This window comes from Aquarana catesbeiana, linkage group LG01 (assembly GCF_042186555.1).
Source record: "Aquarana catesbeiana isolate 2022-GZ linkage group LG01, ASM4218655v1, whole genome shotgun sequence".
NCBI classification, from domain to species: Eukaryota; Metazoa; Chordata; class Amphibia; order Anura; family Ranidae; genus Aquarana; species Aquarana catesbeiana.
The window spans coordinates 325,418,275-325,446,084 of NC_133324.1; the positions used below are offsets into that span (position 1 = coordinate 325,418,275).

At 42.8% G+C, this 27,810-nt stretch overlaps 1 protein-coding gene across 1 annotated transcript in view; it reads right to left on the minus strand.

Moving 5' to 3' along the window:
• ASCC2 (activating signal cointegrator 1 complex subunit 2) overlaps nt 1-27,810 on the minus strand; it is a 65,366-nt gene that overhangs the window by 8,159 nt on the left and 29,397 nt on the right. Inside the window, exons 8-14 of the mRNA XM_073630728.1 lie at nt 25,030-25,104; nt 18,650-18,757; nt 18,495-18,563; nt 12,522-12,596; nt 11,528-11,696; nt 11,188-11,396; nt 8,176-8,295 (exon numbers count right to left, since the gene is read on the minus strand). Coding sequence (XP_073486829.1) covers nt 8,176-8,295; nt 11,188-11,396; nt 11,528-11,696; nt 12,522-12,596; nt 18,495-18,563; nt 18,650-18,757; nt 25,030-25,104 — 825 coding nt within the window. The remainder of the gene's footprint in view (nt 1-8,175; nt 8,296-11,187; nt 11,397-11,527; nt 11,697-12,521; nt 12,597-18,494; nt 18,564-18,649; nt 18,758-25,029; nt 25,105-27,810) is intronic.

Genomic DNA, 27,810 nt, shown 5'->3' on the forward strand with positions numbered 1-27,810 from the left:
TGTACAAAACAAGCACAACAAACATCCACTTAATATGCTCGGTCAGTCATTGGTAAACAGTAATAACATGTAGCTCATATAAACAGAGACAGACATTGGTACATCTGCTAATATTAGCACACAACTACTCATACAAGCAATTCGTCTGTATATAACGGTACCAATAATTTGCATAAATTATATGCTATCCCGGCGCGACCTGTAAATGCCCCAACTACATATCCTACAAGGTGAGGGTCAAAGGGCTAGCAAGCCATCTACCCCAAATTTTATGGAATGTTTTTGTCCGTTTCCTTAGTTCGAAAGTAAGTTTATACAGTGGTATCACATCATTGATTAATTTTAGCCATAGGGATTTCAAGGGTGTTGATACACCCTTCCATGACATCAGGATGGTCTTTCTAACGTAAAAGTAGAGGATTCGTAGTAATCTTTTGGCCTGTGTTGGTAGTTGTAAATCTCCAAAGATCCCCAACAGGCCATTTTTTGGGTGGATGATATTGGGGAGGCCTAAAGCAGAGGAAATGAAGGAGCCTGCTTCCACCCAGAAGTCCTGAACCACTGGACAGGTCCAGAAGCAGTGCATGAAATCAGCACTCCTTCCACAACCACGAAAGCATTCAGCGGAGGTCTTCAGCCCCATTTTGTGTAGTCTGGCCGGGGTAAGATGAGAATGGTGAAAAAATTTAATCTGTATAACTCTATCTCTAGATGAAATGACCGTGGCTTTATATGCGTCTCTGAATTCAGTCCAGTCTTCCTCAGTAAATGAGATGTCCATGGATGTCCATTTTTCCTGCGCTTTACTAAATCGGGGGTTAACGTCCGTCATTAGGGCCGCATAATAGGTAGAAATAAGCTTATTAGGGTCTGGTTGTCTTAGTAGTCTCTCTAGTGGGGGCAAATTAATGGGATTCTTTAAGGAGCCAAACTGAGCTCGTATAGCATGCCTAAGTTGATAATAGTGGAACAAATAAGAGCGTGGTAGGCCAAAGTCTAAGCTCAGTTGTTGAAAAGTTTTAAACCCTTGGGCATCATACAAATGACATAAGTATTTTATTCCCTGAGTGTAGTTCCTGCAAAGTAGGGTTGAACCACAGGGGATTATTTGGGGATGTGGACCAGGAATATTTAGAGATTTTTGTAATGATATATCGAAAAAGTAAAAGAGAAGTTGCTAGCATAGAGGTGCCTGGTCGACTTGGAACCCCACCTCTATAAATAATGTTATGTAGAGTTTCCATGGAAGACGCAATGACTCCCTCAGTGGTAGTACATGCATTTGCCGGGACCGGACATAGCCAATCATGCACTAACTGTGATGCTAAGTAATAAAGAAAAAAATTTGGAAACGCCAACCCCGCCATATGTGATGGCAGCCTTAACGTCTCCAGTGCCACCCTGGGGGTCCCCCCACTCCACAGGAACGTTGTACAAATCGTATCTATCCTTTTAAAAATAGATTTGGGGATTTTGCAAGGGGAGTTAGCCAGCACGTATAGCAGTTTCGGTAAGTAGATCATTTTAAGTAGGCTTGCTCTTCCCATAAGATCTAGGGGCAAGTCCATCCACTGCTTAATTTGTTCCTGTAGTCTATTCAGTATGGGGTCTAAGTTATTAGTAATGTAGGTGGATAAAGGCGATTGTACCAATACCCCAAGGTATCGAAAGGAAGTTACTACCTGTAAGTTGGAGTCCGGGTGGATCTGGGAGATTGCTGCTGAATCCAAAGGGAACAAGCTGGATTTGTCCCAGTTCACCCGGAATCCAGAGAAATCTCCAAACCTATTAATCTCGGCCAACAGCGACCGAAGTGATGTATTAGTATCTGCCAGATACACCAAAGTGTCGTCTGCATACAATGAAATACGTTCCTCAATGGTAGCAATAGGCAGGCCTTTGATGGAAGGGGATGTACGAATTCGAGCCGCCAGCGGTTCCATAGCCAAGGCGAACAGAAGCGGGGATAAAGGACATCCCTGCCTCGTGCCCCTTGTAATGGAGAATGATTTAGTGATTGAGGAATTAACGCGCACTCGGGCTTGGGGGGATGTGTAAAGTAGTCTAATCCATGCCACCATGCGAGGACCGAAACCATACACCTGCAGCACACGAAAGAGATATGGCCATTCCACACTATCAAATGCTTTACATGTGTCCAAAGACACAATGGCACGGGTACGTGAACACTCATGAGGGTATTTCAGGTTGTGGAATAGTCTGCGGATATTCATTCTTGTGGATCGTCCAGGTATAAAACCCCCTTGGTCACTATTGACCAGGGACGTAACTACAGTATTTAAGCGGTTTGCAAGCACTTTTGCTAGGATCTTAACATCCACATTCATGAGGGATATTGGGCGGTATGATTCACATTGAAGTGGATCTTTGCGGGGTTTCAGCAGGAGCACGAACAAGGCTTCCCGCATGGTGGGGGGAAGGATACCAGCCTCCAAGGCCTTATTATATGTACGTAGCAGAAATGGGCACAGTAAATCCCTGAATTGTGAATACCATTCAGTGGGATAACCATCCAGCCCGGGAGTCTTGTGGGCTGGCATTTGAGCAATGGCTACTGCAATCTCTTCAACTGAGATGGGAGCGTCTAACATCTCCCTCCCCTCAGTAGAAATGGAGGGGAGAGATATGTCAGCAAGGTATTCGTTTAGCTGGGGTTCAGTGTACTCAGCTCTAGAAGTGTAAAGTTCTGTGTAGAAGTTTAAAAAAGTTTCCATAATATCCCCAGGGACCTCACTCGTTTGGCCTGTCTTAGTATAGATACGAGGAATGGATACCGGAGGGCGATCAGGCCTTGTCAGATATGCTAGAAGGCGTCCAGCCTTGTTACCATGTTCAAATGATTTCTGTGCTGTGTGTAACAGTTTCTTTTTTGTAAGGTCTAACAGACGTATTTCATATTCCCTACGCTTCAATAGCCATGTTTCTCTTGTGTCTGGGGTCGGATCAGAGGTATATACAGATTCTGCTTGTACCATGGCAGTTTCAAGTTCCGCTGTATGCTGTTGGTTGTTTTTCCTCAAGACCCCAGTGATGGACATAAAGGTGCCCCTCAATGAGGCCTTGAAGGCCTCCCACTCAATAGAAGGGTCCACTGTCCCCACATTGTCCCTCCAGTATTCCTTAATACCTTGCCTACATGTTCCCTGTACCACCTCATCTTCCAGCCAATAAGAATTTAACCTCCAAATGGAGGGGGTAGATCCTGGAAGGATGGTGAGGTCCACAGAAAGGGGCGCATGGTCTGAAACCCCTCTAGGTAGATAGGAAGTTGCAGCGACAAAGGGGAGAGTGTCTGCTGGGGCGAAGGCCATATCAATTCGAGACATGGTGTGAAATGAGTCTGAATGACAAGAAAACTGACTATCATCTGGGTGTTTCCAGCGCCATAATTCAGTAAGGTCATAAACCTGCATCCAGTTCAAAAGGGAGGGAAAGGGTCTACCCCTACCCCCCAAGCGATCCATGGCTGGGTCCAGTACAGCATTAAAATCACCAATGTAAAGGAGAGGTCCGGGGGGTCTATCCAATAAGTACAGTGACAATTTCAATAGTACCTCTGCCGAAAAGGGCGGAGGAATATAGAGGTTAACAATAGTAAACGTTATTGAGGAGATTTGTAGAGTAAGTACGACATATCTCCCATTTGGATCTGTCTTGACCTGTAGAGTTTCTGCTGGGAGGGATTTAGCCACTAGGATAGAAACTCCCCTAGAGTAATTTGTGTGCGTAGCATGATAACCCTGAGCCAGCCATGGACGCCTAAGGGCCCTCACCTTAGTGTCAGTTAGGTGGGTCTCCTGTGGACACACCACATGAGGATGACATTTCTTTAGGACTGAAAAAACGAGAGATCGTTTTTGGGGGGCATTCAAACCTCTAGTATTCCATGACACTATTTTTAAGGACCCTGACATTGTAAGACAAACAATATATCATGATCATAAGGACAAATAAGCACATACTTATCTAGTACCTCACAGGCCGCGCCAGGCCACATGCATTCAATGATATGTATAGCACATTTCAAATACCTATGTTTACTCGAGTCTGTATTGCCAGTATACAGGCCCGAGTAAGCCAATAAACCGTTCCGAGCAGCATCTATATAAATTGCAAAAAAGAAAAAAAAGAGGGAAAAAAACAAAAAAAAAAAGTACAAAAGAGCACAAAAAAGTGCAAACCGTGTTTGAAAAACCCATAACCCCCACCCCGCTCGGCCATCCCCAACTTAGCGAGCCTTGGATCCCAAAACCCAAATAGACCCCTCCTACCCCGTAAAAAAAGGGGAAAGGGAAGTGTTATTAAGGGTCCAACTATTCCGTGGTCACACCACTGTCTGGTGGGGAGGTAACGTGGAGATCAGTGTGGCTCCCAACTAACAGTAGAAAAAAAATAAAGTTATGTCCTGATCCAGGATGTCTTTTCGGTATGTTTTATGGGAAGACCCAAAAAAAAAAAAAAAAAAAAAAAAAAAAAAAGAAAAAGAAGAATAATGACAGGCCAAGCAGGAATGTTAAAGGTTGTTGCAGGATTATAGATCTTTCTTCTTTCTCTTCTCTCCCTTTCCCTTCATTATAAGACCTCAGGTATAGGTGAGTAGCCCCATATGATGAGGTTGACATTTAGTGGATGGGGGACTGCATGGTTTCATCCATAAGGAGTTCAGCAGAGGGGAACATTTAACAGGGGAAGCTGTCAGTGACCTCTGCGCCTGTCTGCTGGCCCGTAGCGGTCGTTTAGCCAAGCCATGGCTTCTTTAGGGCTAGAGTAAAAGTGAGCTTTACCATCGAATATGATGCGGAGCTTGGCAGGAAACAGCATGGCATATTTCAATCCCTCCTCACGTAAACGACTCTACACTGCTGAGAATGATATGCGCTGGCGCTGCACCTCAGCGGAGAAGTCAGGATAAATAGAGATATTGTTGCCGTTGTATTTAAGCGGACCTTTCTCTCTTGCTATTCGTAAAATGGCCACTTTATCCTGGAAATTGAGGATGCGAGCGATGATTGAACGTGGAGGTGCTCCCTCTGGGGGAGTACGTGGGGGTGTACGGTGTGCCCTCTCAATCACATATGAGAACGATGGCGCATCAGTGCCAAAGATATCTCTCAGCCAGGAGTATAAAAATTTTTCAGGGTGAGAGCCTTCCGCGCGTTCAGGGAATCCAACAAAACGTAAATTGTTCCTTCTAGAACGATTCTCCAAATCGTTAATTTTGGCGCGGAGAGCTGCTAGTTCCCCAGTATTATCTCTCACTTTAACAGTTAGGAGGTGCATAGTGTCCACCACGGAACTAATACGTTCCTCCATATCCCCAGCCCTGTCACGGAGGTTTTGGACATCCTGCTTGAGGAGTGAGAAATCCATTCTTATGGATGCTATTTGAGTAGTGAGGGAGGCCTTACAATCTTGTATAGCCAGCATAATGGTGGTTAGGGTTGGTTCAGCAGGGGGATTCAGCTCACCATCATCATCAGTGAATTGCTGGGGGTCCTGAGTGGTCTGGGGGTCTTGTGATAACTGGGAGACAGTCTGTGTACGGAAGATAGCAGGAGTAGAAGCACTCACCCCACTAGCAGAGCTCCGGTCATCAGACAGATTCGCCTGCAGCGTGGCTGCCTGAGAGGCCTGTGTCCCGGCGCCATCTTGCCTCCAGAATCCCGCCAGACGGTCCGACGTAGATGGGGGCCAAGTCGGCCCGTATTTCACCATGGTAGCCAGCCTGCCTTGTGCCCACCACCGTGGGGAACAAATTGAGACCTTCGGTGAGGATATAGGACTCAGGATGCCTGTAGGATGGTTGTTGAGAGCCGGAGCGCTGTAACTATGCGGCCGCTCGCTCCACCATCAAGCCACGCCCCCCACTATAGACAAGGTTGCTAAACTACTTGCTAATGTCCACCTTACCACCTGCCCTCTGGATCCTGTTCCCTCACAAATGCTACGTTCACCCTCTGGCTCTATGCTACACTCTCTAACCCACATCTTCAATCTCTCCCTCTCTTCTGGCATCTTCCCCAACTCTCTAAAACATGCACTTGTCAGACCCATACTTAAAAAGCCCTCACTGGACCCATCCAATTTTAACAACCTACGCCCCATCTCCTTGCTCCCCTTCTTATCCAAACTCCTCGAACGTCTGGTCTACAAGCGACTGAGCTTCCACCTCGCTGATATCAGCCTTCTTGATCCCCTTCAGTCTGGATTTCGTCCTCAACACTCCACAGAAACTGCTCTCCTAAAACTAACAAACGATCTACTAATGGCCAAAACCAATCAACACTATTCTGTACTCCTACTCCTGGACCTCTCTGCTGCCTTTGATACGGTTGACCACCCCCTCCTCCTCAAAAAACTCCACGACTTTGGTCTCCGTGACTGTACTCTTCGCTGGTTCTCTTCCTACTTATCCAACCGCACCTTTAGCGTTTCCTACAACTCTACTTCCTCGTCTCGTCTTCCTTTCTCAGTTGGGGTCCCCCAAGGTTCTGTTCTTGGACCTCTCCTATTTTCAATCTACACCTCCTCCCTGGGTCAGCTGATAGCATCCCATGGCTTCCAATTCCACCTCTACGCTGACGACACCCAAATCTATTTCTCTACCCCTCAGCTCACTCCCTCGGTCTCCTCATGTATCACGAATTTACTATCAGATATATCAGTCTGGATGTCACACCACTTCCTCAAACTCAATCTATCCAAAACCGAACTTATAATTTTTCCTCCCCCATATGCCCCTTCCCCTGATCTCCTGGTTAAAATCGATGGCACAACTATAAGCCCATCCCCACATGCCAAGGTTCTAGGTGTAGTCCTGGACTCTGAACTTTCCTTCAAGCACCACGTCCAATCACTGTCCAAATCCTGCCGCCTCAACCTCTGCAACATCTCCACAATATGCCCCTTTCTAACCAATGACACAACAAAGCTCTTAATTCACTCGCTGGTCATTTCTCGCCTTGACTACTGCAACTCTCTTTTTATTGGTTTACCTCTACATAGTCTATCACCTCTTCAATCCATCATGAATGCTGCTGCCAGACTCATCCTCCTTACCAATCGCTCTGTCTCTGCTACCCCTCTCTGTCAATCCCTCCACTGGCTTCCGGTCAGCCAAAGAATTAAATTGAAACATCTAACAACTATGTACAAAGCCATCCACAATTTAGCCCCCAGCTACATCGCTAGCCTAGTCTCCAAATACCAACCTACTCGTTCTCTTCGTTCCTCTCAAGACCTTCTGCTCTCTAGCTCCCTCATCACCTCCTCCCATGCTCGTCTCCAGGACTTTTCCAAAGCCTCTCCAATCCTATGGAATGCCTTACCCCAATCTGTCCGCTTATCTCCTACTCTATTAGCTTTCAGACGAACCCTGAAAACCCTTCTCTTCAGAGAAACCTACCCACACCTAACAACTGTTTTTTCATTTTCTCCATCAGCTCACCCCCCACACAGTTATTACCTTTTGTTTACACTTGACCCTCCCCTCTAGATTGTAAGCTCTAACGAGCAGGGCCCTCTGATTCCTCCTGTATTGATTTGTATTGTAAGTGTACTGTCCGCCCCCATGTTGTAAAGTGCTGCGTAAACTGTTGGCGCTATATAAATCCTGTTTAATAATAAAAAAAAGATATACATCTTTTTTTTATTTATTTTTTTATACTATTGTAGGGCAAAAACTTTATTAAAAAAAAAAAAGTACAGAAATAAGACGTCTCTGCTTTACTATATACTGTACATAAATCCTATTCTACATACCATTTGAAATAAATAAAATATAGTTTGAATATAATCCACAAACTCTATATTTTTCATAGTAGAATGGAGTATTTATGTATATGAGTTAATTCAATGTGGTTTTGTTGTTATATCATGCTCTCCAAATTTTGATTTAGGGTCTCGGTTTTAAAAAAAATACCTTATTTAAATGAATACTATTAAATCATAGCTGCATGGTGGGAGTGTTACGCTGGCCACAAGTTATAATCTGACTATACAATTCCTATTTAACAACTCTTGTTTTACGCTTCTGTTATAGTCTTGCAATAAAATGCCACTAACAGGAATACTGACCTCTGGAATGTAGCATTCAACATGGCAGAACTAAAGAACATTCCAGATCTAGATACCAATAATTAAACTGATCCTTACTTTCTCCCTTTCCAAATCCTTGATGTGTCCACAACGTCTCTGCTGAAGACATCAAATTCATCATCTGCAAAAACATTTGATCTTGAAGAGACAAGAGGACATGGATCCACGCTCTGCTGCCTAAAAGACACAAAAGAAAAATGTCACAACAGCAGTGTGAAATAAAAACTGTAAACCAACAAATCACCACCCACCATAGTAGTAGCTGAGTGTTACAACCTTTTTCACTGCTGTAGTTATCTAGATTCCTACACTAAAACACACTGAAACACAGCTAATACTGCATATATACTACACTGACTTAATATTTAAAATGGCTCCCTCCTTTGCAAGCGGCTTGCTTATGGGGGCACTAATGTGTGCTTGCTGAGTTAGCACTGTGTGTCTAGAACAGGGGGTCTCCAAACTTTCTAAGCAAATGGCCAATTTACTGTCCTTCAGTCTTTAGGGGGGCGCCGGACTGTGCCTAGCAGGTGTAGAAAAAGCCCTGGGATCAGTGCTCCATCTTTGGTTTTAATGGAAGAAATAGTGGGGGTTATTTACTAAAGGAAAATCCACTTTGCACTGCAAGTGCACTTGGAAGTGCAGTCGCTGTAGATCCGAAGGGGACTTGCAAGGAAAATAAAAAAACAGCATTTTAGCTTGCACATGATTGGATGATAAAATCAGCAGAGCTTCCACTCATTTCAGATCTACCCCTTAGATTTATAGCGACTGCACTTTCAAGTGCACTTGCAGTGCAAAGTGGATTTGCCTTTCGTAAATAACCCCCAGTGTCTCATTGTTGAGATCAATTGCTCCATTGTTGGTGTCAGTAGGAGGAATGGTGCCCCATCATTGGTGTCAGTTGGTGGAATAGTGCCCCAAGGGCCAGATAAAGACAAGCAAAGGGCCACAGTTTGGAGACCACCGGTCTATAATAAGGTGAAGGGGCTGGGCTGAGCATTGAAGGTTTTTTTTTTTTTTTTTTTTTTTTTTACCTTAAATGGTCATTAAGCCCAGACTATTAAAAACTCTCATTACATGCTATACAAAAGCATGTGCATACTTACAAAGCCACTAAAGCATTTGTTTTGTGTTTAATGAAAAATACCTAGTTAATCCTGCCTTCAGCTGTCCCTCCCATCTTCTCTGTGTCCCCACTGCAGGCAGACACTATGCAGACCAGCTGGTGTCCTCTATGAATCATGCTCAATTTCAGTTCCCTTCTAAGTTCTTTTTCCCCCCTTTCCCATCTGTGCAAGCCATGTGACTATAGAGTCACACATGTGGGCATATACACAGTGGCAAATTACACTTTCCGCCCTCCTCCATGTCCTCCTATTCACTAAAAAAAAAAAGCTTGGTTTTATTATAAAATCAGTAATAAATATATCAGATGTAATTGCCAATACATGCAAGTAAAATTTGACTCCACCTACAACATATTAATTTACAAAAAAATAAACATTTGATTTTCAATAAAGATTTATTGGAATCTGATAAACAGCTATTTAATATCTATAATCTAATATGAATTTCTCTTCTGCAACATTTTTTTTTATGTGACTGGCACTACACGATTCAGGGCTGGCCAGGCACAGACTCACACTGTAGAGAGCATACATCAGCAAAGTAAAAGCTCCTCCCAAGGATCTTTCCCCGCTGATGCCAAAGAATAGGGAAAGATCATGTGACCACACAACAACGCTGCAGGAATAAGGTACTTAGAGTATTTAAAAACAAAAGTACAGTGGCATAATATATATGATTTATATGAATAAATTATGGCAATTAAAACTTCTCTGTTTAGGATCACTTTAGAGAATGCATTATGGTAAAAAAAACTTTCAGACTTTATATCCACTTTAAAAATTTTACAGAAGCACTAAAGCTCTGTTCACACCTATGCAGGTGCAACAGTGCACTCACGTTTTTACATATTTGGGTTCGTCAAATTTAGGGCCGCTCATTTCATTCAATATTCATGCGATGCACAACAATCGCGCTAAAGAAGTGTTGCATCTTTCTTTTACATTACATCGCACTACAACACATGGCAATAAGTCACCATGCTTTAAGATGTGATTTAGTGCTCATGCCTTGGAATTAATGAATGTGCACGTGTTGGAACAAAGAATGAATGACACCTTAGCACGCCTGCCAGAAAATAGCAAAATTTTCATGTGCTGCAGAACGTATGTGATATAGCTTATGTTCCCGTATTGCAAAAGGGAGGCGGGCCAACCCACTGCTCTATGGGTCTTACAAGCGGCTCCAGAGGAAGCATGCAGCGATGCCCCCAGGGCAAGCGGCTTTCTCTGGGGGCAATGCTCGAGGAGGAGGAGCCAGGTGCGCCTGCAGGGGACTCGAAAAGAAGGGGGATCAGAGCTGCTCTATGCAAATCAAACAAAAAAATAAATAAATAAATAAATAAGCAAAAATTTCACGCCTGTATTTGCAAATGCGTGCAAACAAAACCCCTGTTAACAACGCATACTGTTAGACAGGATAATTCAGTTGGTTGCAGACTAGTCGGTACGTTGAGCTGGGAATTTTCTTTGGTTTTGTTTGACATGCGTTACCCTTCCATGTGCTCCTTGCAGCAAAGGCCAGTTATAGGTGGGGGCAGCGGCCATTTGTTTGTACTGCTCTGTGCAAAACCACTGCACAGAGCCAGTAAGTATAACACGTTTGTTATTTTTAAAAGAACAAAACTTTAATACCACTTTAAGAATTAATTGCTTCACAGTACGACCAGAAGGCTTGTTTTAGAGATCATTTACTGCTGGCTACAAACATGTAAATAGTTGAATGTCCACAGCCTAGCTAAAGGTTTACTTTAAATATGTTATACCAAGCTCCAGTGCATATACAACAATTTTTTACATTTAAATAGGTGTGGCAATCATTATTTAAAAAAAACAAACCTGTCCAATACTGAGAATAAAATATAAATAAAAGAACATTTAGGGTTTACATACCTTGACAGTGATTTAAAAAATGTACACAGACAGTTCTGCTTTCACATACCTAGGCATGGTGCGATCTAGTTCCAATAGATGGGGTGACAAATTGTCCTCCAATAAGTGGTTAATAACACTTTCAGAATTGTGACCATATTCTTCAAGGCATTTTATTATAAATCCCTCTCCCAGATCAGGGAGCAAATCTTTCACCTGTGAGACCAAAGAGTCCAGCTCCACTCCACTTGGCAAAGGCGCTGCTGTGGCTCCTAAGCACTAACACAAAGTAGGAGGGAAAAAAAAAAGAAAATTAGGAAACAAGAGACCTTGTATGGAAAGGAAAGAAATCAAGACTTGGAGGGGCTATAGGGGCAGTGAGTTAATGAAGTGTAGTTATGAGTACTCACTTCAGGTTCATCTAGGTAGCGTGAGTTTTGTTCTGTACTTCCACACGCTCCTTCAGCATTTCTCTCTGCACTGGTCGGAGCACGGATTGGAATGTGTGGTTTGAACTTCCGAGCCTCGGTCCATGCACTTTTCACACCATTCAATAGGTAAGTGGTTCGAGTCTCATCACTTGCAACGAGTTAAAGAATAACTCTGCTCTTACTAAAAAAAACTATTACCAATTAAAGAACCACTTTCATGGAAATACCACATGCCTCTAAAAGCAGGCCATACACCAGCAGAATTTTATTTGAAAATCTTTGTTTACGAGCACTTATTCGATTTTCTAATTGTTAGTGGGGTCAAATCAATGTTCATCTTTGACCGTGGTGACAAGAAAATTCAAAGGAGCAGGGTGGAAAATTTTTCTCAAAACAAAATTACTAAAAGTGTGTGTTTCTTGTTTGGGGAAAGTCTACTCCTTACAAAATCGAATGTGAAAGTAAACATTAAACATCATTTCATCGAACATACTGATGAGAATTTTCATATGAATGTTCATTCCAAAATCTACTAGTGTATGGCCAGCTTTACTCAATGCTAGTTAATGTTTGTGATAATATTATTCAGCAAATTATATTTTTTTCTCATTTTACATGCTTTTGTTACATTTATACACATTACCAGGCAGACATAGTCGATAACAAAAAAAAAGTGACAGCGGTTGGGATAAACCATAACACTCCACTATATAAAACTGTGTTGTACTGGGTAATATTTACTATAAGCACAAGCTTAAAAAAGGATTGCCGGCCTTTTTGGAAAATACTACCTGCCTGATAGTCAAGCTGACACTCTGGCCTCACTGCTTTGAGTCCCTGACCCAGAACAAGCTCAGATTTCACTGTGACAAAGACTACAGGTTTCCAAGGAAAAAAAGAAAAAGAAAAAAACACCACACACAAAACTGAACACCTACCTATTTTATCTGCTATAAGATTTGTCAAAGGATACAGTGAAGGGGAAACTTGTTGCAGCAAGCTGATATCCTCAGCTACTGGGAACTGCTCATCATAATCACACAGAAACCTGCAGGCAAGATACAAAACACAGACATAAGGAACTCTTCACACAGTTCCAAAAATGCAGATTAACCAAAACTAGGTAATATGACAGCACTTTAACCTCCAAAATAACATCCACCACCTTCATTTAAAAGTCTATAAAAATCAACTAAACATTAAACAGATAAAATCAGTCAAAGAAATCATACATGGGAATATTAAAGTAAAAGTGTGCATTCAGGGCAAATCAACATAATTTTATTGTCTCCTCTCTAGCAGAATAAACCCTCCCCAGCAGCCCCTTGTAAGTTAAAATCAAATATCCAGATAGACATTAAATAGGGATGACTTGTCTCTCCACAACCCTGTGACATCATTGAGGCCAGTCATCAAGCACAAGTGCTCTGCCTCAGAGTAAGTCACATACTACTCCATATGCAGACATTTGGGTATATATTTTTTTTTGCTCTTGGTGGCTGAGTGCAATGGCAAGGGAGTAAAGGCAAGGTGGGTATTTTCTGCTTTGAAAATGTACCTAAACCTAAATTGCACGAAAAAAAAAGGCTTACCGTATTCTTGTTCTAATTTCTACATTGTTTGTCTTGCCTTGCTTTTGGTTTTCCTTATTTGGACCTGTGGATCTACCAGTAACAGCCTGCATGAGAGCTTACTGTACTAGGGTGAGCAATACCCTAATCAGGAGCAGCATTGCCATCCTAGAATGCATGGTCCTGCTGGGTACTACAAGCTGATGCCTCAGCACATTCAACTTGCAATCTTACAGTAAAAATGCCTAAGAAGTGACCTGTTTCTGCATGCCCTACCCCTAGTAATCGACAGCTGCTCCCTCAATGGGAGTATTATTATTAGGTAGAATAATACGATTTTTGTATTCACTGTAAAATCTTTTTCTTGGAGTCCATTGAGGGGACACAGGAAGTCAAAAAGATCCCTGTAACTGGGAGCAAGCCACTGGTGCCAACCCTGAAATGAATACCACCAGAAAAGTAGGAGCATGAGCAAGACCCATCCAATAAAACACCTGAAAGTGTCTCCAGGACCTAACAGAGAAAACTCTGAATGACCTGCCTAACCCAAAAGAGAACACATTGTGATATGACCTGCTCTGGTCCAGTAAAACATCCACAGCTTTGAAGCAAGGGCCAAGAAACTGAGCTAAAACAGCTAAGAACATTCAGCTGAATAAGGAGAGAACTGAGAAAGAAAATAGGGAAGAAGGACCCACCTCCAGGAGATTAAGTCTCACAAAGGCCACCATATGAACACTATCCCCAAAAAGGAGTACCTACAGAAGAATCTCAGTGTTAGCTGTGTGGTGTTAATCCAGGGGAACACAGGGTACTCCAGAGATGGGGTCTTCTTAGCATGCAGGAGAGGAGATGCACCCAAATTAGTAAGCCTCTCTTTCTCCAGATAAGGGACTACCAGCTAATGAGAATCAGTTAGCAAGTCAACATCCCTAAGGGAGACTGTGTAGTTGGAAGTAGTACTCTCCACATCAGCAAGTGTAGAAATCCACACCTCCACACAGGGAGGAATTCCATACCTTTGCAGTGAAGGTCTTACAACACCTTAGGCCCCTCTCACACATGCGAACCGTTCAGATACTGCTGTCAGTTTTTTCAGGCGGATCTGAACGGTCGCTCCATACAGCTCTATGGAGCGTCTGATGTCAGCGGTGACATGTCCGCTGACATCCTATCCGCTCTGCAAAATCCAGACGGATGGATGTCCTATTTTCCATCCGTCTGGCGGATCGGATGAAAACGGACAGGCGGTCCATAATCATCCAATCCCCCATAGGGGATAGCGGTCTCTCGGACAGGTCCGTCCCTGCAGAGTGCAGAGACGGATTGTCATCCGCCGGCTCAGCGGGGAACAACGGAGCGATCCTCGCTGAGCAAGCGGAGTAGTAAAAACGGACAGCTCCGTGTGAAAGGGGCCTAAGTGATGTCCAAAAGAGTGCAGGTCAATGGACTGACTAGCAATAGGGTCCCTCAAAGAAAAAGGGACTAACTGTTTTGAGGAACCAGCCTGAAGGCCCACAGAAGGGGGGCACCCCTACAAAGTCCCTGCATTGCAGGGGGGGAGGGGGGGGGGGAAAACCACACAAAACACTCTCTAAGATTGCTGAGTAACATCAGAGCCCCAAGTCCAGACTCACAGAAACCAAGGGGAAGCTTGAGACGCGCCAAAATGTCAAACAAAAGAAGGAAGGAGGAACAGGAGGGAAAGGGTGCACTGAGCCACAGAACATAGCCTTTCTTAGTGAGGATTTGAGTTGAAGAGCCTCACCTGTTCTTAAATAACACTTACACACAATACACAGCTGTGAAGCCCCATCCAGCTTATGGGTTTCGAGCACTTCCAAAGAGTTTTGAGTGCAAGGATCCAGAAAACTGACACTCTTCAAGATGGGTCCAGGAAACGTCACTAGGATGGACATATGGTCCAATGTCATGAGAAATAGCAGGTGCGTCCAAAGAACACTGAGCGGTCATGTGGTCATGTCCTTGTTAGGGAAGAAAGCAGGACAAACTGGTCCCGGCTAACCCAATAAGTCAAGTAGTGCCCTTGATCTTGACAGGGGAAATGCTGAGAGGTACCAACAACTACAAGGGGCGCAGCAGCATTTTTGCAAGGATCCTGATAAGTTTGGAGAAATTCCAGATAGGAAACAACTCCAGAGGCCACATTCCCACCTGCATTAGAACTAGGAATCCCAGGATGAAGGGAATGCAAAAAGACCAGGAAAGATACACTACTAAATGCAGTAGCACAAGGGGGGAGATGAGGAGGTGGCTGAAAGATGTCCTCAGCACTCAAATGTTGGTGAGGCAAAGTACCCAAGGATATGTTTGGATGTACACACAGTCCTTGCTTGAAGAAGTTGGTGATCACCTTCATGGCAGGTCAGAGGTGCTTTGGGCATTAATTGAGTAGATAAGGAAAAAGGGTGAGGTTTTTCCGGCACATCTGCAGATCTCCTGCATTGAGGCAGAAGTACGCTTGGGCCACTTGCTAATGACAATGCCCAGAGTGGGTCCAAAGAGACAACATCCTTCAAAGGGAAAGCGAGCCAGATGTTCCCTGGATGGCCTTGAAAGCACAACCTTGAGCTAATCCTCCCACAGTTGTAACAATCTCACAAAGTCATATCAAGGGGTAAGGTGCACTGAATACACCCCAATGAGGGTAGGCAGGAGATGAAGTTATAAAACAAATAAGTGCAGCGCAAAAAGAAACTCTGCTGCACTTATTTGTTTTATGATTGTCATTGAGGTTGGTGAAATCCTTTAGTGTTCAGCTTGCATCCGTCATTAGGTATAGTTAGCGCTGATTGCCTTTGTTTTTTAATAGGAGATGAAGTTAGAAGCTAACCATAAACTGGTGAGATGGGCTAGAACCTTTAAGGACAGCAAAGAAAATTTGTCTGAGTGAAACCAGGAAAGGGAATAGTGCCAGAAGGGCCTACTTCATGAATACGTAGATCCCCCAAGGAATAGCAGCCTAACCCTAGGTGGAGAGGTCTCCCTGTTCCTGACTGATGATACCTGCAACAGAAGACTAGTTTCTTCCACCCACAAACAGCCCAGGGAGACACAGCCCCCTCCAATGTCCTTATCTGCAACAAAGGCTTATGCCGCGTACACACAACCGGTTTTGTCGTCGGAATAAACTCCAAAGGTTTCTCCGACGGAACTCCGACAGAATTCCATTCAAGCGGTCTTGCCTACACATGGTCAAACCAAAGTCCGACCGTCCAGACGAGGTGACATACAGCACATACGACGAGACTAGAAAAAAGGAAATTCAATAACCAGTAGCCAATAGCTTCCGTCTCGTACTTGCTTCAGAGCATGCGTCGTTTTTGGTCCGTTGGAACAGCATACAGACGATCGTTTTCCCGATAGGAATTGGTTCCGTTGGAAATATTTAGCACAGGTTTCATTTCTAGGTCTGTCAGAATTTTCGAAAAAAAAGTCAGATGAGGCATACACACGATCGGAATAGACGATGAAAAGCTTCCATCTGACTTTTTCTGTCGGACATTCCGCTTGTGTGTACGTGGCTTTAGGGACACACTCTGTTGCATGAACTTCTCCATGTACAGAAACTACCAGTTGAGAAGAACTGGTTTACAGGGGATCAGCAAGGTTATGACCGAGACCATCAGTAACAGCAAGGGCAAAGAAACTGAGCTAAAACAGCTAAGAGCATTCAGCTGAATAAGGAGAGAACTGAGAAAGAAAATCGGGAAGAAGGATCCACCTCCAGGAGATTAAGTCTGGTTTACAGGGGATCAGCAAGGTTATGACCGAGACCATCAGTAACAGTACCGATTTGCCATTCCCTCTTAATAGTGTGGACACAGTGGAGCCTGAACCAGGAGACCAGACCAGACAGAGATCCCCAATGTATAATAAACCACCTGTTCTAGAAATCCAGAATGGACCCTGAAGATGATTTTCTAATGAGAGGAACCACTCCAAGGATGGGGAGAAAAGTCCTTGTCCAACACCTCGGAAGTTGAGTGATCAGGCTTGGAACTACCTGATCCTTAAAGGCAGACACAAAGCTCTGCTCAGAAACTAGACCTGTAACAACAAAGTAAGGGGCTGAGGTGGATCAAGAATAGATAGGAGAAAAAGTGTTGCCTCTGAGAAGGAGCCAACTCAAAAATGGATACTCCTGCGATAAAGGAAAGATGAGTAACTCTCCATCAAACCTTTCAGAGGTCTGAGGTGTCCTGAAGTGTAATGCTGGGCATTAACTAATTGAAATTCATCCAGTTCAGCAGGCACCGGTCAAATTTTCGTTGTGTGTGTGTGGCCCTGCCTGTTCGACAGAAGCTAGTTTTTAGACTGGACTTCTGTATAGTGGACACGCTGGAAAACATTTGTTGATCAGTGGCAGCTGCTGATCGGTGTATCACAATGTACCAACATGGGGGATTCATCCATCCACCTCACTTGGGAAAATAGCAAAATCTGTTACTTTTTTTTTTCTTTCAATCATCCGGCTAGCAAAAAAGAAATGCAGGGCTAAAGTAAAATTGTTCATCTTCCTAACGCACTAGCAAAACCCTGAGGCATGCTGGGAGGAGGGGTTATCCTGGGCTGGCACATCTGGTACATATTTTTTGTTTGCCAGTGTCAAATCCTCCTGTATGCAGTGGTATAACCAAATAGCATATGCCTTGTTTTTCTCAATGGGACGAGAAGGTAGTGTTAGTTTGGTCAATATTTGTGCAGCACAAAGTGGAAGTTGACTAGTTTTATGATGTGCCATGCACCACTCTCTAAATTTACCCAAGCAAATAAAGGAAAGAACATTTTATTGAAAAAAAAAAAATCCCCGATATTTCTATATCATTAATTTACAGTGGCTAAGTGGTTAGCACTTCCGTCTAGCAGCACTAGGGTTGCCGGTTCCAATCACAACCACAACACTATCTGCCTGGCGTTTGCATGTTCTCCCTGTGCCTGCGTGGGTTTCCTCCAGGTACTCCGGTTTCCTCCCACACTCCAAAGACATACTGGTAGGTAATTTGGCTCCTGTCTCAATTGGCCCTACTATATGTATGAATATGAGTTAGGGACCTTAGATTGTAAGCTCCTTGGGGTCAGGGACTGATGTGAATGCACTGTATATGTAAAGTGCTATGCAAAATTGATTGCGCTATATAAGTACCTGTAATTATTAAAGAAATCCCCTTTGCTGCATATATTTTGTAATGCTTTAGTTATACTTTAGGTATAGGAGCTGGCGTGAGTGTGAATAATTTTTAAGGATCCAGAAGGAAAATGTCAACAAAAACAGACTTAAAAATAACTGCTTTTAAGCTTAATGCACGTGAAAAATTGAATTAATCTCAGTAGCACATTTTAAGAATCTTTACCGTCTTTCTGGAAGAAGATGTGTTAATATTTGCAAGTATTCCTCCACATAGTGTTGAATGTTTTCTGCACTGTAAAAACAAAATATATGTTTAGGTGTTGCAAGCTATACACAAGCGAAACATTGTGCAGCATACAGAGTTGGGTTTTCACTAACCTGCGTTCCAAAATGGGCTGAAGACAGGCGTTGCTGATAAGAATGTGAGATATTTCTAACAACTTCTTTCTGGAGTGACACAATCTTCTCCAAAGATCCAGCTGTATGCTAGCAAAGAAAATTGAACCACAAAAATGCAGGAATTACTTAATGACTGTAATACTGCTCTTCCGTAACTATGGTAAGCAGAGCATGTAGCAATAACTATGTCTTCAAATGGCCATTTAAAGAGGAATTGAACTGCAGGTCTCCCTGTAGCTGATCCTTATGTACTTACAATGCCTGGTTTTGAAATCTCTTTCTTTCAAATATATCTAAATTATAAATTGTGAAAGCTAGTAAACCAAGAATGGTATGTTGATAGGGCTTCATCAAGTTCTTATCATATATGGCAAGTCTATGTTCTGTCTTTTTCCTGGGCATGTTTTACTACTAGCTGAGAAAGAAGGACAGTAAAAATACTGAGCTGAATTCCAGCCATGGACTGGAATTTATTTTTACACCCAGCAATTAGAATATGGTATTTATTTATAGTAGTAGTTATTACTGCGTACTGCTACAATTTGCAATTCTAATTCTATGTTATAATCTGTCTCACTCAAAATATATAAAAAAGAGAGATGGTTTATTTAAAAGAAAGATACCATGTTCAATTGAGGAGGTGCCGAAATTACTAACTACAACCAGTTAGTACTTTTCTATACATTCATTCAATGTGACAACTAATATGCAGTCTGGTACAGAATCAGGCTATTCTAGTCATTGCATCTGATATTCTCATGCACGTTTTACTACAGCTTACAATCTGACATTGCAGATTGTGTATATTCTTTTTTGTGCAATATTCTGATGTACAGAAGAAAAAGTTATTACTATTAGCACAAAACATTGTAAGGTTTTGTGGGTTTGGATGTTGGGCATCTTCCATCAGCTGTGTGAAAGTTATAATTATCAATAACAAAAACTATGAGGATCAATACACGCCTGCATGCTAGGATACCCAAAATGTTTTCTGCAGTCAGTTTGTGTAGGTTATGCTATGATTTGTACTCAGTAATAATCAATTAAAATAAAAAGAAAAGAAAATCTCCTATAAGCCTCCACTAACTCTAAATCCAGTAATATCTCTTTTCTCTATGAATCAGCTGCAAGCGTTACACATGTCTCATACAGCATGCAGGGGTAATCAAATCTAGTATATATACTCTGCGCTATCAGAAGTATGAGCCTGAATACTAAAATATAATGCTATAAAATATTTGCAATACATGTAAATAATAATGTTATAATATAATAATAAATAACGATACAATATTGTGATAAAAAAAAGTGACAATGTACAATCACTTGATGAATGACTGTATGTTTAAAACACAAAAGTCCATGGGATCATAGAAAGCAATTGATCCAAACTCCTCAAGATAAGGTAAAGTGAAAGTGCTTCAATTTGCTGTGCAAAGTTCAAAAAGATGGCAATCTAAGTGCTCCATAAAAATCATGTGATTGGGAAAATGCTGTAAAGGTGATCCAATAACAAGATGCTGTGTTCTCACTCAGGTGCTCCCCCCTAGGTATTGAACTCTCACCTTAGAGCGAGTGACCTTGCTGTTAAGCCTGGTCAATACACGCATTAGAACCACTTCTGGGTTCAGCGGTATATCTGAAATCCTGGACTGGTCCCCACTTATACCTTGGTATGTCAATAGAGAAAGGAGGACTTCATAGTGTAGTATGTTAAAACACTTTATTGAAAAACACAATAAAAAATCCCGAACAGGGTGCTCACAATAGCCAGGCGCGTCAGTGCACCACTCTACAACAAGCGTGAATGAGTGGGAGAAAACCGGACGATAACGGGATGGTGTGCTGATCGTTCCCGGCAGATAGCCTGCCGCACGTTCCGTCCTGTCATGTTCCCCAATGCGTGTCGATACAAGGGGTTTCCACATATTGCCCTAGGAAGATATTTATGTGTACTTATGTACACTATACAGTCATTCATCATGTGATTGCACATTGTCACTTTATTTTATCACAATATTGCATGGTTATTTATTATCCCTTTCATGACTAAGCCTATTTTTGAAATTTGGTGTTTACAAGTTAAAATCCGTATTTTTTGCTAGAAAATTACTTAGAACCCCCAAACATTATATATATTTTTTAGCAGAGAATCTAGAGAATAAAATGGAGATTGTTGCAATATTTTATATCACACGGTATTTGTGCAGCAGTGTTTTAAACGCAAATTTTTGGGAAAAGGGACACTTTCATGAATTTTAAAAAATCCAAACAGTAAAGTTACCCCAATTTTTTTGTATAATGTGAAAGATGATGTTACGCCGAGTAAATTGAGAACAAACATGTCACGCACTCGTGGAATGGCGACAAACTACGGTTCCTAAGAATTTCCATAGGTGATGCTTTAAATTTTTTTTTAGGGTTACCAGGTTAGAGTTACAGAGGAGGTCTAGTGCTAGAATTATTGCTCTCGCTCTGACGATTGCGGAGATACCTCACATGTGTGATTTGAACACCATTTACATACGCGGGCGCGACTTCCGTATGCGTTTTCTTTGCTGCGCGAGCTCGCGGGCGATTTTTTTTCTTATTTATTTTATTTAATTATATATTTACAAATTGTGTTCAATAAAAGTCATCAATTTTTTTTTTTTGTCACAAAAACATGTAAACATCCCTTGTGACAGTAATAGGTGGTGACAGGTACTCTCTATGGAGGGATCGGGGGTCTAAAAGACCCCCGATCCCTCCTTTGCACTTCAAAGTATTCAGATCGCTGGCGATTCTGAAAACTGTGCATTTTTTTAAAACCGGCGCCATTGGCAGCCGTGTAAATGGGAAGTGACGTCATGACGTCGCTTCCGCGTTTACAATTACAAGGCTGGAACGAAGCCGCCCCACAGCTTTGTTCCAGCCCGCCCCCAGCCGCCAAAGGCAGACGATTGGTCACCGGGCCTCCCGATCGATCGGGAGGCCCGGTAAGAGCGGCGGGAGGCGGCGGGAGGAGGGGGGGGGGATCGTCCCCTCCCGCTCCTCCGGTATAACAGCCGAGCAGCTTTTAGACGCATCGGTTGTTATATTCGGATAGCTGATCGCCGGCTCTAAACAACGGTATAACCAGCGAAACCCGAGTACGCACATCTGCTCGGCGGGAAGGGGTTAATATAACATTATTATTTACATGTATTGCACTATTATCACTTTAAAATATTTTATAGTAATAATCAATTGTATATGTTTTAGCGGATGTTATTATAGACAATTATAGGGAGTTGTCATGGGAGTAGCATGTACACCAGCGTATACCTGCTTCCATAATGGCTGTTGGGAGGAAACTAATGTTTTCTGTCTCGCGAGCTTTGGTGCATACTCAGGATTCAGTATGTGGATGACATGCTGGTAGCCTGGAAAGGCACCCCTCAGGTATTATTGGAGTTTGTTGCATATTTAAAATGACAACAGATATAACATTTTGCAACTGGAACTTTTGATAAAGAATAGTATTTGGATTTGGAAATTTATTGTGAGGCAAGACATTTAAAAACTAGGCCTTTCTGCAGCAGGCAATTAACTGCTTTATATAGTTCAATTGCTCCACTCAGAAGAGTGCCAGTTGGTCCGTTGCTTTGGATTAACCCCAACTGCTCACAAGAACACGATTTTGTAAAGGAAGCAGTAGAGGATATTCAAAAGGCAAATGGCAAAGTTATAAAAGAGTGCTTCAGGTGGTACATAGCTCTCTTCTGTGAGGGGAGAAATAGGAAACAAAAAAGTCCGATAAGGAATAAAGTCAGATTGTCATTGATTGCTCATTCGAATAGGTTGAAGCAAATAATCAGCAAACACAGTCATATCCCTAGGCTGGATCTGGTATTAGTACAAATAGTGGGTCAATATCCTTTATGACAGCTGGGACGAAATCTGAAAAACATGCTAGTAAAAAGTAAGTTTCAGGCCTCAGATGTTCAATGTGGTAGGAGAAAAGAAAACCAGGGTATGTAAAAGTTAAAGAGGCTGTAAACCCTTGTGTTTTTTCATCTTAATGCATCCTATGCATTAAGGTGAAAAAACTTCTGGCAGTGACCGGCCCCCCAGCCAAACCCCCCCCCCGTTTTACTTACATGAGCCCCTTCATCCCCTCGGCAGAGACGCGCTCTCTCTCTCTGCACGGGGTCCCGGCGCTTGATTGGATAGATTGATAGCAGCGCAGCCATCGGCTCCCGCTGCTGACAATCAAGTCTAATGACGTGGGCACCGGGGGGGGGGGGGGGGGGGGGGGTGCCGAGTCTGGCATTCGTGTCTATGGACGCAAATGCTGGACTCGGGAGCGCGCCCGCAGTGTAACCCCCCAGGAGAGCGCTTCTCCTAGGGGGTTAGCTGATGCAAAGAGGAGCCGCGTGAGCCGCTGAGGGACCCCAGAAGAGGATGATCCGGGCCACACTGTGCAAAACGAACTGCACAGTGGAGGTAATTATAACCTGTTTGTTATTTAAAAAAAAAAAAAAAAAAAAAAAAAAAAACATGAAGCTTTACAATCGCTTTAGGATGTTGCTCCCTTTGCAGATAAACAGATGTGGGATGCGGTAAATGAAAGAAAAGCAAGGTATGTAAAAGTTTAGGAGATGCTCCCTTTGCAGATATATATCTGTAGCAGGATGTATTCTTAAAAGTAGAACTTAAGTCCTGCTAGATCCAATCAGTCTGGCCACTTTTGCAGGTATAGCTATGTAAAACATTAAAAATAAGTGCCTATACTGTTTAACTACTTAAATGACCGGGCCTATTTTTCAGACTTTGTGTTTACAAGTTAAAATCATTTTTTTTGCTAGAAAATTAAACATTATATAATTTTTTTTTCAGACACCCTAGATAAAGTATTGCAACACCCGCAATTTTATTATGTCACACCGTATTTGCACAGCAATCTTACAAGCGCAATATTTTTGGAAAAAAAAAAAATAAAACACTTTTTTTGAATTAAAAAAATAAGACAACAGTAAAATTAGCCCAATTTTTTTTTTTAGATTGTGAACGAATGTTAATGTTACGCCTAGTAAATCGATACCCAACATGTCACGCTTCAAAATTGCGCCCGCTCGTGGAATGGCAACAAACTTTGACCCTTAAAAATCTCCATAGGCGACATTTAAAAAAACTTCTACAGGTTACCAGTTTTGAGCTACAGAGCAGGTCTAGTGCTAGAATTATTGCTCTCGTTCTAACGATCGCGGCGATACCCCACATGTGTGGTTTGAACACCATTTTCATATGCGTTCTCTTTTGTCCTTTTAAAAAGAAAAAAAAATTTTGGCTCACTTCTATTCCTATTACAAGGAATGTAAACATCCCATGTAATAGAAAAAAAGCATGACAGGACCTCTTAAATGCGAGATCTTGGGTCAAAAAGACCTCAGATCTCATATTTACACTAAAATGCAATCAAAAAATCCCCTTTAAGACCATTGGGCAGAAGGGACATTTGAAGTTGCTTCCGCCATCAAATGTTATGGAGCCGAGTGGGGGACATTTTTCCCATACTCGGCTCCAGGCCTGTCAGGGGGAAGGACGCAATTGTCTCCGCTGCTACCAACGGCTCCAGTAAGTGGTGGAAATAACCGGAGCGCAGCAGGAAGGGGGGGGACCTCTCCCGTCCCCGATAAAAGTGATCTTGCGGCGAATCCGCCGCAGAGACCACTTTTATTTGAAAGCGGACCGCCTGCTGTTGAAGAGGATGCCAGGGTTATGGCAGCTATCTGCTGCCATAACAACTGTATTCCACTTCAAACAACTGCCGTACAATGACAGCAGGCGGTCCGCAAGTGGTTATATCCAGTAATACAGTGTCTCACCCTGCACTGCACATGCTCAGTTGCTCTCCATAGCTAGGCCCTGCCGAATTTGTAGAGGCTGATCTGCTGAAAGCCTTAAAGTGGTTGTAAAGGCAGAGTAGGATTACTGCAAGCCCCTCTGTTATATCAAGGTATACTACACAGTGTAAATGTTTGTTTTAAATGATGCAGCTAAATACCTTCTTTCAGATCGCCTCTGTGCGTTCACATGACCTCTCGTCGCTCTCCTCCCCGATCTAAGGGCTACAGCAGGAGGGGAGCAAGCAATTTTTCAAATAAATTACCCTGTGAGTACAGGTGCATATTCTTCCTATTAGTTTCTGTTATTGAAAATTATACATTTCATTGTGCCAGTTGCACCAGGTCTGGTTCCCTGGACACAAGTGGTGTAAAATTCTATATTAAAGGTGTGACATTCTAGGTTTGTTTAGTTACATTTTATTTAACTTGAGGAAATATATATACATAAATAACAGTGATATTCCTATCAGAACTATGTAGGTTCTTCACCTTTTATCTGCAAATTTCCTCTTTATAATTGCAGATTCAAGCTCCGGGCAACATAATTCATAAAAGGAACTCATACTGAAAAAGAAAAGAATGCATCCAGTAAAATGTTTCAGCAAATAATTTTCATAATCTTATCTACAGTATAATAAATACACTTTTTTCCCAGGAAACTCAAATGTGTTAGGGCATGCTCATACTAGAGATTTTTCCTTATACGTACAGTATCCCACAAATGTGAGTACACCCCTCACATTTTTGTAAAGATTTTATATCTTTTCACGTGACAACACTGAAGAAATTACACTTTGCTACAATGTAACGTAGTGAGTGTATAGCTTGTATAACAGTGTAAATTTTCTGTCCCCTCAAAATAACTTAACACAGCCATTAATGTCTAAACTGCTGGCAACAAAAGTGAGTACACCCCTAAGTGAAAATGTCCAAATTGGGCCCAATTAGCCATTTCCCCTCCACGGTGTCACGTGACTCGTTAATGTTACAAGGTCTCAGGTGTGAATGGGGAGCAGGTGTGTTAAATTTAATGTTAGCGCTTTCACCCTCTCATACTGGTCACTGGAAGTTCAACATGGCATCTCATGGCAAAGAACTCTGAGAATCTGAAAAATAGGATTTTTATAACAGCTTACTTGTAAAATCCTTTTCTTGGAGTACAACATGGGACACAGAGCCATAAGTAATTACTTAATAGGTTATGGGCAACCTTCAGGTGTTGACACTGGTATACCCAATCCAGGAAGTTCACTCCCTATATAACCCCTCCTCCTTCTAGGAGCACATCAGTTTTTGTAGCAAAGCAATATACTTAAATCCCAAAAAAGAGGGGAGGGACCTCTGTGTCTCATGATGTACTCCAAGAAAAGGATTTTACAGGTAAGCTGTCAAAAAAAATCCTATTTTCTTTATTGTACATCATGGGACACAGAGCCTTAAGTAATTACTTAATGGGACGTCCCATAGCAACGCTACTTGAGGGGAGGGGGAGACAACACGAAGGGTAGCCCCAGACTTGAGGACCTATACTGCTGCCTGCAGCACACTGCACCCGAAGGCGATATTTTGTGAATGTATGCACTAAAGACCAAGTTGCAGCCTTACAGATCTAAGCCATGGAGGCCTGATGACTCACTGTCCAAGAAGCACTAACCGCCCTGGTAGAGTGCGCCTTAACTTGAAAAGGGGGAATCTTACCCCTTCAATTATAAGTTTGAATTATAACTTGCCAAATCCACTTAGTGACAGTGGATTTCGATGCTGCCTGTCCTTTCTTAGGACTGCTCTCACCACATCAAGACAATGTAGTGACTTTTCTTCCCTGAAACATGGTTTTGGGAAAAACAATGGCAGGACAATATCTTGGTTCAGGTGGAAACCTGACACCACTTTGGTAAAAAACCTTTACGAGGGCGCAACACCACTCTGTCCTCATGATAAATCAAATATGGCTCTTTACAAGAAAGAGCAGCCAATTCCGAAACCCTCCTTGCTGAGGATATAGCAACCAAAAATATCAACTTCCTTGTCAGAAGGACTAGGGGGATATGTTGTATCGGTTCAAATGGCTGTTTTTGTAACACAGACAAAACTACGTTCAAGTCCCTAGGGTTCAAGGGAGGTTTGACGGGCGGATTAAGCCGCATCACCCCTTGCATAAAACCCTGGACTAAAGAATGTGTAGCAAGTGGTCTTTGAAATAAGACCGATAAAGCTGAGACTTTAATAGTACTCAAGGCCAATTTAATTTCTACCCCCAATTGTAGAAAGGCAAGAATACTGCCTATGATATATTTCCGAGGGTGCCAACCCTTGGATTCACACCAGGAAACATAAGCCCTCCAGACCGTATGATATATAGTTCTGGAAGCTGGCTTCCTTGCATTAAATCAGGGTTGAGATAACTGACCCGGAAAGCCCACTTTCTTCAGAATGTGGGTTTCAATAGCCAAGCCGTTAAATTTAGAGACCGTAAGGTAGGATAGAATATCGGTCCCTGAGAGAGCAGATCTGGCCGTAGTGGGAGGGACCATGGGGACCCTCCACTGCCATCTTTACGATTTCTGCATACCATGACCTTCTGGGCCATGCTGGTGCCACCAGAATTACCGGCATTCTTTCCAGCTTGATCCTGCAAAGAAGTTGAGGCAGCAACTGAATATGGGGGAATGCATAGATCAGTAAGAACTGATCCCACGGGGTCACCAACGCATCCGTTCCGCATGCGAGTGGCTCCCTTGTTCTGGCCACAAAGTTCACTTACTTCATGTTGAACCTGGACGCTAGAAGTTCTACGTCCGGTGTCTCCCATCTTTGTCAAACAGCCCGAAATATGTCGGGGTGAAGAGACCATTCTCCTGGGAATAACCGCTGGAGACTCAAGTAGTCCGCCTGCCAATTCTCTACTCCCGGAATGAAGACTGCCGATAGGCATGGAACATTCCTTTCTGCCCAAGTTAAAATATGGTTCATGTCTCTCTGCGCTGAGAGACTCTTGGTGACCCCTTGGTGATTGATACAGGCCACAGCTGTGGCATTGTCAGATTGTATCCTGACAAGACAATCCTGTAACCTGAAAGTTCAGGCCTTTAGAGCCAGACGCACTGCCCGACTCTCTAGAATATTGATGGGCAAGGTTCTTTCGGCTCTTGACCACTGTCCCTGGACAGTTGTCTTTTCTAGTACTGCTCCCCAGCCTGAAAGGCTGGCATCTGTCGTTACCACTTTCCAGATAACTGGTCTGAAGGATTTTCCTTTCAGCCGACTCTG